This window comes from Leucoraja erinacea, chromosome 1 (genome assembly GCF_028641065.1).
Source record: "Leucoraja erinacea ecotype New England chromosome 1, Leri_hhj_1, whole genome shotgun sequence".
NCBI classification, from domain to species: domain Eukaryota; kingdom Metazoa; phylum Chordata; class Chondrichthyes; order Rajiformes; family Rajidae; genus Leucoraja; species Leucoraja erinaceus.
This window is the reverse complement of record NC_073377.1, coordinates 30,058,016-30,069,866: the sequence shown is the minus strand read 5'-3', so window position 1 is coordinate 30,069,866 and position 11,851 is coordinate 30,058,016. Positions and strand designations below refer to the sequence as shown.

The following is an 11,851-nucleotide window of genomic DNA, read 5'->3' as shown; positions in this document are numbered from 1 at the left end:
GCCACCAATATTAGAACTGGTGGAGAGGTGGAATATTGCGTTGGATGACCAGCCCTCCTGTGTGATGCTGGGACCCAACGGGTCCCACTTAGTCTAGTATATTACTAAAACTCTCATCTCGACCACTTCCTGTCTGCGTTGTAATTACATTTGCGCAAAAACGATCCTCATGGCGTTTAAGTTTTGTTCTGATCGCTGAATTAGTACAAAAGTTATGAAGGTTTTGAATGTTCCCCCTCCCCCAATCCCTCCAATGGGTCCCACCTCATCTAGTTTAACTTATTGCCAGTCATTTTGCTAGAATCAGTAATACAGACCATTTGCTTACTTACAAAGACAGCATAGATGCACCCAGGTTACAGCATCAACACTGAGACAATGTTTATTTTATACAAGGATGTGAAGAGTAAACATCTCACACTCGCATTCAATTTAAATATCCTCAACCTTTGACTTAATTTCCAATGAAATTCTCTGGCAAATGAATACTCCAATGGCAGTCTATAAAGCCCAAAGTAAAAATACGCATTTCCGATCTGAAGTGATTAGAACAGTAACTAAAGCAACCACAGGATTACCAAACGGTGGACAAATGTTTGGCAACACACTTTAGTAAATTAAAATTGAAGTCAAAGTCAGATCAAATTGCCGCAGCTTTATTTAATTGACCACATTTCAATACAGATCAGAGAAATATGGACATCGTGAAATAATACAAAAGCATACTGAAAAATATTAAATTAGGCATAGTACTGCAATTAAGAGCTCATATATAGTGGTATGCCTAGCCAGTCAGTTTTCAGATTAAAATTATTCCTAAATAGCCAATACATAAATGGTTAGTGGGAAAAGTGGAAAATGCTGAATAGTGGACTAAATGTCAATCATTGATCATTTAAACCAAGTGCTAGTCATTTACCTACATTAGGATAGTTCCCTATGGTTTAAGATATTAAAAGCTATTAATATCTTAAAACTGTTCACAAAAGTCCAAACATTCCATAGCCAAATTATTCCAGCTACAGATTTCAGCAATACTCGGAAGGACAGTTATTCGAGAGTATGTGGAGAAACTAAACATTGCCCATCCTCATTTCAAACAAAAAGGCTTATCTGGATCATAAGCGCTCAGATACTTTAATGTACAGTACACTCACCAAAAGCCAAGAAAATTCAGTCTGACAAATTTAACCTCGTAGCATTGTTAATGTTTATTTTCTTGGAATGGATTTGAAACAACAACAGATCTCAGATATCGTTCTTTCAAGATATCGTTGAAAGTCTCAGTAGCAAATATGTTTCGTCAGGTCATTTAAACTTCCTACGGGATGTCAGCCGATGTACGTTTAATTCTGCCTCGTGTCCTCAAAGACTTTTACAGGTTTGTGTTCCAGTAAGTCACATGCAGAATGATAATCACCCCCCATACTTGGGCACCAAGGAAAAATGTAACAATCTGAATTCTGTTGCAGGTGAGCAAGATCTGCTCAGCTAACATCAAAAACCACAAATGGTTTTTAAGCTTATTGCCACACTTGGGGTGACTTTACCCATTAGGGAAAGCTAAAGTTGCCAATCTGATATAGCCAGAGATTTCAACAATTGGACCCTGAACAAAGAAATGATCTAGATAAAGCAACAAATTTATGAAGCCGTTTTAATAAAATACTTGGATTGACACCTGGGGATAATATATGTAACAGTTTAAAGACATGATATGGCAATTGCTGACCATCATGAAACATTTTTTTTCCCACACTAAAAAGAATCCCCATACAATTTTTTTTTTGTACCCCTTAGTGAGATTTTAAAAATGAACACTGATGTGCTGCATAAACAAAAAAACAGCCACATGAACAGTACAATACAAAGCTTAATTTCGTCTTTTAAAAAAAACAATGTTACAGATGACAAAAAGCAGGGTACATCTTCATATGGACATTTTATAACTTTTTTAGTGCATCGTCAATGTCAGGAATCATTTCCTTCAGTTGGTTCCACTGGTCTGGTAATAGAGAGATTCCTAAATTTATAAACAAAAGTGTTATAACTGGCAACAGAAATCCAAGGTTAAAGTTATAAAATAACATTTTACAATTAACCTCTGTCAATCTTTTATTTGAAGGCATCACATTTAGTAAGGGAAGGTTGCAAGTGGAACAGTCCCCCACAGAAATCTGCTAATTTATAATGGCAAGCCTCATCTAATCCAATGTAACCCATCATTTTAAATTTGCATCCACATTCCCATTTGACAATAAAATTTAAAAAAAATCACCTTTTTTCCCAGGCTTCATTTCACCATCTTGATTCATCCAGTATTCTCTGACATCAATTAGGACTTTCCCTTTGAATTCACGCACGCTGACATATCTCATTTTGCCAATCTGTCGAAGAAGCAGTTGGAATTAGCCCTAATGATCTAATAGCACAGTTCTTAAAAGTTATCTTCATGTAAAAGTCCTTATTAATATTGTGCAATTAAATACATTTAACAGACAAACATTTAACAGACCAACAAACAGTGCAGCACATAATTTTCATCTGCGCTGTCCTCCGCCCCCCCTGGTGGAGGGGTAGACCTCAAGGCCCTCGACAACAGCACATTGAACTGGCCACAGTGCCTGGAGGGCGTTACATAACTTCTGCTGCCTCAAACGCAAAAGTAATATTTAATAACAATAGAAGAATTTTAATGTTATGGATCATATTGCAGAATGATATGCTTGGCCAACTTAAACCACTCGAAGCTCTTGATATTTATAAGAGTAAAAATTCTACTGGTGTTCATGGGTGAAAATACGATTGCAATTCTGTCACTGTTAAAAGCAGTTTGACTTTTCATCTTTGTGTATGATAGACCATGTGCTATTATTTTGTTTCGTCAATTCAGCTACATTTCAGATCAGGATGTGAAAGTAACATCACTAAACCATTTGTCACACAAAGCTATGATCATATCTCTTCATTCCCGACAAGCCCACGTGCCTATTTAAAAGATTCTAACACCAGTATCATATCTGCCACCAATTCAAGTCAAGTTTATTTGTCACATACACATACAAGATATGCAGTAAAATGAAAGTGGCAATGTCTGCGGATTGTGCAAAAATTACAGAACAGAATAGAACAAAATCAGAATGTTAGGTTATTTTAATTTTTATTTATAAAAAGACAACACAGCAGTAAATTAGTTCCTGGTGAGATAATAGTTTACAGTCCTGATGGCCTGTGGGAAGAAACCCCGTCTCATCCTCTCTGTTTTCACGGCATGACACTACCACCCCGGCAACATGTTCCAAGCACCCACCACTTTTAAAAACTTGTCCTGTAGATCTTTAAACTCTCACCTTAAAGCTATGCCCTCTAGTCTTTGACATTTCCATCCTGGTCAAAAAGTTCTGACCTCTACCCTATCCAAGCCACTCATAATCCCATTCATCTCCCCTCAGTCTCCAAGTTCAAAAGTGAGAAAAATAAATTTTACAGGCTGGGCACAGCTGACAAATTCCTGGCTTCATTCCGACATTCTAATTCCCCCAAAAAAGATGGAGAAAGACCTACCCTTCAATCTTGAGGCAGATAAGACCTGGTGCCGGATTGAAGCACCAGTCACTTTGTATGGCAAAATACGTAATTTTAACTTCAAACTGCAGAGAGCTGTGACCACAGTCCACTGCATCAAGCAATCCACAGCGCACCACCCCCAATCAACTAATAGGGTGGAATAGTGATAGAGTACTGGGTTCAATCCTGACTACCGTTGCTGTCTGGAGTTCATACATTCTCCCTGTGACCTGGTTTTTCTCTGGGTGCCTCGATCCCTCCCACATCCCAAAGTAATGCAGGTTAAATGGCTTCTGTAAATTGTCCTGAGGCCACGACACACCCTGTCCATTAATCATTGGAATGCCTGAGCGCCGTTCTTAAAGCCGCATGGCATCTGCACAAACTCGCATACCCTGAATGGCGTGATCATTGCCGTCTTGGGCACATCCTCTGGGTGGACCGGGATCTGGATATAACCCCGTACCAAATCCACGTTGGAGAAAATTGTAGCACCGGCCAAATGGGCGTTGAAGTCCTGGATGTGGGGTACGGGGTATGGTGGTAGCGGCATTCAGCCACCGATAATCCCCGCAAGGTCGCCGGCCCCCGTTTGCCTTAGGGACCATCTGGAGTGGGGACGCCCATGGGCTGTTTGAAGGGCGGACGACCACCAAGGACTCCATCATGGGGAACTCCCGCCGTGCCAGACGTAGCTATTCCGGCGTGCTCGTGCATGGAGAGGTGGGCCGGTAGTCGGTATGAAATGAACCACCCCGTGCCTGTGGGTCGACGACCAGAACTGTGGGGTCAAGATTTCCGGGAACGCGTCCCTGACCCGAGCAAAGCAGGAATCCACGGATGACAGGGGGCGTCCAACCAACTCATCGAAATGCAGCGTGATCGGCTCCATCGTGGCGGCGTGGACCAAGCGCTGAGCCCTGACGTCCACCAGGAGGGAGTGAGCCAGGAGGAAGTCAGCACCGAGCAACGGCTGGGAGACATCAGCGATGGTAAACCTCCAAGAGAAATGACAGGAGCCGAACACGATCGGGACCGCACGAACAACGTACGTGCGGATGGGGCTGGCATTTGCCGCGGTGAGGATGGCCCCCCGCTTACCGGAACGAATGTCTGCCAGCCAAGGGGGCAGGACGCTCAGCTCTGCCCCAATATCCACGAGGAAGCAGCTCCCAGAGCACCGGTCCCGGGCGAAGAGGCGATGAATCTGGCCGCCCGCCGCGGGGACTATTGGCAACTGGCCCCAGCATTTCCCGGGAATGTGCATGGCTGACGGCTTTGCTGTGCTGCAGCACCCCAGCGCTGCTGGTAATAGCACCAGCACTTCCTGCTGGTGGCGCTTGGAGCCTGCTGGTGGTGGACTGCAGGTCTAGTACCCGCTACGGCCGCTGGGGGGAGGGGGGCGATTGCACAGGCCTCTGGGACGCAGCTGTCACTCCTTCCGCAGTGACGTCATCCAAAGCACCAGGGCATGCCTACCGAGGGCCCTGGTGTCGATAAAGGAGGCGTCGGTAAGTTGCAGGCGGATGTAGGCCGGCAGCAGATGCAGGTAGGTGTACTCGAATATTAGGCATGGCGTGTGCCCATCCAGGAGCGCGACCATCTCGTTTAGGTAGTAGTAGAGGGTGTCATCCGCTGTAATGCCCCGCAGCTGGCATTGGGCCTCCGCCTGCTGAAACCAGTCATGAGGCCAGGCGGTCCAGAAGGTAGGTAAATTCAGAGACCGCGTCGAGAGACAGGGCCCAGTTGGCCTGCGAGGTGGACGGACGGGCAGTTCTGTCTTTTGCCTCCATCATGACAATAATGGAGCGTTAGGGTCACTAATGTAGCGCAACGACAACCCCGAAATGAAGGCGAGGAGCCAGGTGTTTCGGGAGCTATTTTAATCGCTGTCCTTCTCCTGACCAGCAAGTCTGCAAGAGGAAGATGGCACTTAAACCCCTGCCCTTTATGCCTTTAACTAAGGGCCACCTCCGGACTCATCCATTCCCGTGCTGAGGGTTTTGATAGTGGAAATTGACCGACCCTTGGGAGCCGGGTGCAAATCATCTTTTCCATGATGTATCACAACATACCATACATTGCACAAAAATAGTTACATACACTTTAGACTTCTTGAAACTAAAGCACACCTGAAATAGGTTATCATCTTTGTCACTTTTAGCACATTTTGCACCTCCAGAACTTTCACCACCCTTTTGTTTTTTCGCTGGCTTCTCTGCGATAATCTTCTTTCTCTTAGCCTGTAAAGAAAATCCAGAAATTACTGGTTTCACCTTCATAAATAAAGATTAAAAATTGAACATATCATATATGGTTCATATAAAACATGGAGAATTGTACTTTGAAATAGCAAGTTTTCTGAGTTCAGTTTTGGGTATCTTTTCAATCCTGAGAGCCACCTTCACAATATAACATTTATTGCTCAAATACATGCCGCAACTGCAGCTGTAACTCATCTGCTGCTGTAATTTACTTTCAAATTAGTCGAGTCAAAAATATTTTTCTTTGGTTCATTTTCAGAACAATGGCTTACTTGTAATTTATTTTAGATAGACTATAAAGCCAAGATAGGACACAACTAATTGCCATGTAAAATAAATTTAGGTCAGATGATTACACATAAATTGACAGATTAAACTATAATTTCCATTTCTGTCTGTACTATATAATGTGTCTGATGCAAGCATGAAGATATTTCACTACGTTTTCTTTCATCATCCATAAATTATAAAATGGTACACATTGAAGTTTTGCAAATATTCTTACTGAGGTGTGTTAAGATCATTTCAAGATCACTGGAAATGCATGTTACTAGAACTACTGATTAGCTGAGAACAAAATTAAATAATGTTACTTGTTTGGTCATGATACAAAAACTAATTCACTAAGTGGAAAGAATACTTTATCTTCTCCCAGCCCTCAACAAAAACCATATATTTAGATATAAACCAAGCATCTCCAATGATTGATTACAACCAACTTGTTTAAGAAAGAACTGCAGATGCTGGAAAAATCAAACATAGACAAAAATGCTGGAGAAATCAACCAACTTAATTATTTTATAAAATCAAGTTGTTATTTAGCATACAGATTAATCTGAGGACAAGGATCTTTTAAGTGTTGTACAGCACTCAAGAATTAGTATTGCAAATGTGTTATCAGGTATTACAAGATCTGCTTTGAATCAAAATAATCAAATTCATATTCACAAAGCCAATATTTAATGGTTTCAGTCGAAGCACACAACTTTCCAGATTTGAATTGAGAGATGGTGATATTATTGTACTACGAGAGTTACACGAATGACCATTTAAGAAGCAAAACATCTAGGTTTTGAGTTATTATTATCGCATGTACTGAGGTGCAGTGAAAAGCATTGTTTTGCATGATATCTAATCAGATCAGATAATGGTATACAATTATAAATACAATCATGTCAAACTAAGGTATTTGATTGTAGTTAAACACCAAGTATAACATGACGTATACTTGAGGGCAGAGGGAAAGATAAGTGCAGTATTCAGTTCTCAGCATTGTAGTGTGCCAGTTCCATAGACAATGTCCAATATTCACAAGGGAGTAGACATTGTAGATATTTTATTGCAAGCGACCTAAAATCAGTAATATCCAACATGGTTTATATCAAACTAATATTCTTTTTCTCTTACCTTTTGATCAACTTCACTATCCGACTCGCTGTCTGAGCTTGTGGAAACAACTTCTCTTGACTTAGGCATCTGTTTTTTTTTTTTAAAAGCCAATATTAAGTTAATTTTACAAAAATTGAAAAAACTGCAGGTTTCTGGGAAGAAATTAAGATTAACTAATATCAAAACAAAATCCTCTTACAATATAGAATAACTGAAGGGAACAAATCTTGAAGACAAAAATCTCCTCCTCAGACCATGACATACAGATCGGAGAACTCAACGAGTACCTGACCTTCTTTGCATGGAATTACTTTTCACACCAGTTTGCCTTCAAGATTGGCTTTAAATACCTTTAATATTGAAATGAAAATGGCTATTAAACATGGAAGAATACCTAATATTTAGATCTCAAAAGTTGGATTTGTGGAAAATTCTTAGTTGCATCAATTTCAAGCTTTTGTGCTCAAACACCATCACTTTTAAGGTACCGTATGGCTAACAAAATCATGGATCAGAGGTGCAATAAGAATGGGGTGATTATTGTAGCACCCTGTGTTCATGTATATTTTTTGCCTGCCAACAATTTAAGACAATACATATTTTAAGTGTGCTCCAATGATCAAGGAGAATTTCCACTTTATTTTCATACACTAAAATGTGCAGAATTAAGAGCTATCTGTTCAATTAATAAAAAAACATTCAATAGGTTAATGCAAAAGAATTTACTCAAGTATCAGTTAATGACATTTGTTCACAACGCAAAAAAATTACAACATGGAAGAACAGACAAATGACTAATTAAGAGATACCTTTAATATGGAAAAAAAACTGGCTATTATTAAACATGGATGGGGTACCTAATATATTTATATGTGATTTTCATTCCATATAGATGTTGGAATTTTGGTTTGGTTTTGCCAGCAATTTCAAATGGAATTTCCACTGTTTGATGTTGCTGCAAAAAGACTAACCAGGCTGTTGCACATCACTGCATTTTTCAATGTTACCTATATTTAATTCAAACAACCTATAAAGATTGACAATCTATTAATTAACATTTTCATGACAACCAAAAATCTAGTGTTCTCCAATATAAAGGCAATACCCCAAATGTAATAAATGAATATGAATGTTGTGAACCCATTGAAAGTTACCTTATTGTAATCACTTACAGTGCAACAAAACAAGAATGGATAGTGTGTCTAAATGAAAAATTCAAAAGCAAATTTCAGGTGTCACTCAGCATTAGACGTGAACTTTCAGGACTTAAGCATTCCAACAGGACAGTGTTGTTTTGAACAGTATAAAATTCTGCATATGTGCAGTATACAGGAAAAATACAGCTGAGGCACGGCATACAACTTCTTAGTGACTGACCGTAATAATTAGTATTAATCACATACTCTACCCTTAATTTCTTACCCAATCAGTGTGTGCAGCAATCCCACATATCGCCACACCCATTACATTTTGTCAAATAAATGATTTATTAAATGATTTGGACATTTTATTAATGTCTGCATATGGCAAATTCACCACCACAAATTCAGGGCCTTTACTTTCACAGAAGCAGGAAAGGAGATTAACTATGGAGAAGCAGGTGCTAAAACTATATATTACAGTAAAACAATCTCTGAAGGTACCCAGTAGGCCAGACTCCACCCATGATGTACGCAAAACCAACAGAAAAAGATTCACCAAGACTCAAATTACTTTTCAATAAAATGTTAGCTGATGCAAACGTACCCTCAACTCCATATTCTTATTCTCTACCAACGTCCCTCTGGTGTCTATATTTCAAATATCTGTGTCGGTCTATTTTCAATATCTTCAATTACTGCCTTACAAGTGAATAGATTAGATCACTGATTTTTCTGGGCCTGGTGTAAAGGGTACCTCTTTAGTTGGAGAGCCTGGCACAAGGTTTATCTTCAGCTCAATGTGTAGACCTAGTCACAGTTTTATTGCCTCGCCGATAAGGAATCACATTGGACATTTCAGTGCGGATCCGAAGTGGCAAGTTTCCTGCTGGAGTTGGGAGCAACAACCTTGAGAGACGGAGAGTGGGAGCCAAGGGCGGGCGAAATGGGACAAGAAACGCGCAGGGCGTGGGTACACGGGACATACGCCCGGGCGGGGTGGATCAGTGCGGGGCTGGGTAGATACCCACCCACCCTGGGGTGCATCCGACCGACCGACCGACCCACTAGTACGGGTATCAGGGGTTACGGGGAGCAGACAGGAGAATGGGGTTAGGAGGGATATAATAGATCAGCCATGATCTATTATGGCGGAGTGATGTCCTTATTCTGCTCCTATCACTTATGAACCACATCCCATCCCCGCCTGAACACCACCCCTCAAAAAAAATAAAATAAAAACCCCCAAATGTGCATCAGGACCCTAACATGGGTTGTATAATCCAGCAGGCGCGTTTCACCGGACACTGATCCTTCAGGGATGGCGGGGAGGGCTGCGAGGCTGAGCCGCATCTGCTCTGCTCGCCGCCGGCTCCCATTTTGTTCCCCCGATCAAACTTCGTTACCGGGAAGACACCGGACGTTCCGCCCCCCGCCGCTGATTGGCGGATCCACCCAGCAACAGGCCGAATGGCTGCTGCCATTGGCCGACGCCTGTCTACCACCGCCGCCGCCATCCTCCCTCGTTACACACACGCGGGGGGAGACGGGCTCGACTTATCATTTCAGATTTTTATTTAAAAGGACGAACACACAACGAATGAAAACTAGTTACGAAAAGCTTCGGCGGGAATGAGGGCCGCGGGAGAGCGCGAAGATGCAATACGTACGATGTGAGGCCGTGAGCTGCAGGTCTCCGCCGAGAGCAACAAGAAGAAGAGGACGATCAGCTTCTGCGTCTCCTTCCCCCCCCCACCCCCACCAACCACCAACCGCCACCAACCGCCACCGCCGCTCGCGCTAGACCCGCCCCCGCCTGGCGACGTAGCGCGTCACCGCCAGCCCACCAGCCGTCACCGCCAGCCCACCAGCCCGCCCCCGCCTGGCGACGTAACGCGTCACCGCCAACCGAGTAGCCCCGCCCCCGCCTTGCGACGTAGCGCGTCACCGCCAGCCCACTAGCCCCGCCCCCGCCCCCCGCCTTGCGACGTAACGCGTCACCGCCAACCAGTAGCCCCGCCCCCCGCCTTGCGACGTAAGCGCGTCACCGCCAACCGAGTAGCCCCGCCCCCGCCTGGCGACGTAACGCGTCACCGCCGCCCACCAGCCCCGCAGTAGCGCGTCACCGCAGGCCGACCCGCCCCCCGCCTGGCGACGTAGCGCGTCACCGCCAACCGAGTAGCCCCCGCCCCCGCCTGGCGACGTAGCGCGTCACCGCCAGCCGCCCCGCCCCGCCTGGCGACGTAGCGCGTCACCGCCAGCCCACCAGCCCCGCCCCCGCCTGGGCGACGTAGCGCGTCACCGCCAAGCGCGTCACCCCGCCCCCGCCTGGCGACGTAGCGCCCGCCCCCGCCTTGGCGACGTAGCGCGTCACCGCCGCCTTGCGACGAGTAGCCCCGCCCCCCCCCGCCTGGCGACGTAACGCGTCACCGCCAGACGCCCCGCCCCAGCCTGGCCGCCTAGCGCGTCCTGCCAGCGGCGACGCCTAGCGCGTAGCGCGTCACGCTAGCCGGCCCACCCCCGCCTTGGGCGTCACCGCCTCACGTCCCCTCCCCCCCCCGTCTGCCGCCGGGACCCGGGCACGTGGTCGGGCAGAACAAAGAGCCGGGCGTTTCCCTGAACAAGCTCCGCTCGGTCCCCTGGACCAAAGATCCTATAGCGGAGCTCTGCTATAGGAGCTCTGCCCTGGACTAGACCCACCTGATCTTCCGCTCCCATTCTCATCCTGACCTTGTGTGTGGACAGATGCTGGTTTACATTAAAGATATACACACAATTCTGGAGCGGGTCAGGCAGCATCTCTGGAGAGAAGGAATATGTGACATTTCGGGTCGAGACCTTTCGAAGGGTGTAAACCAGCATCTGCACTTCCTTCATATCCAAAACAAAAGGGTATACCTGCTTTGAAGGGGCAAGGCACACTGACTCACACAGTTACACAAAAATGCTGTAGAAACTCAGTGGGTGCAGCAGCATCTATGGAGCGAAGGAAATAGGCGACGTTTTGGGTCGAAACCCTTCTTCAGACGAAACGTCGCCTATTTCCTTCGCTCCATAGATGCTCCTGCACCCGCTGAGTTTCTCCAGCATTTTTGTGTACCTTCGATCTTCCAGCATCTGCAGTTCCTTCTTGAACACAGTTATCTGGATGACACATTAGTTTAGTGTCATGTAAGCTCTGCTATCGCCCCCCTCTCCCCAGACGAAACGAACATAGATTTCCCCTGGTCCTCACTTTTCATCCTGTGAGGTTTTGGCCTGCCCCTCTCTTTAAGCGTTCTTCCCCTCCCACCTTCCACAATCAGTCTGAAGAAGTATCCTGACCTGAAACCATCATCCATGTCCTCTCCAGTGAGGAGGCTGGCCGCTGACTTGCTCTAGCACTTTGTGTCTTGTTTTGTAAACCAGCATCTGCAGTTCCTTCTATCTACAATTATATTGATAGTTATTAGGAAGGAGAATGTTGTGGAATGGAAATATGTTGTGATATGT

General features: G+C 44.6%; 1 protein-coding gene across 1 annotated transcript; it reads right to left on the bottom strand.

Annotated features, from left to right (window-relative positions):
• Positions 1-635: 635 nt before the first annotated feature.
• On the bottom strand, positions 636-10,134 carry sub1a (SUB1 regulator of transcription a). Its single transcript, XM_055632329.1, has 5 exons — positions 10,030-10,134; positions 7,239-7,307; positions 5,700-5,810; positions 2,279-2,387; positions 636-2,023 (listed from the first exon to the last, which is right to left on the bottom strand). Exons 2-5 carry the CDS (start codon positions 7,305-7,307, stop codon positions 1,944-1,946), a joined length of 369 nt encoding a protein of 122 aa, XP_055488304.1. The 5' UTR covers positions 10,030-10,134; the 3' UTR covers positions 636-1,943.
• Between the last annotated feature and the right edge of the window lie 1,717 nt (positions 10,135-11,851).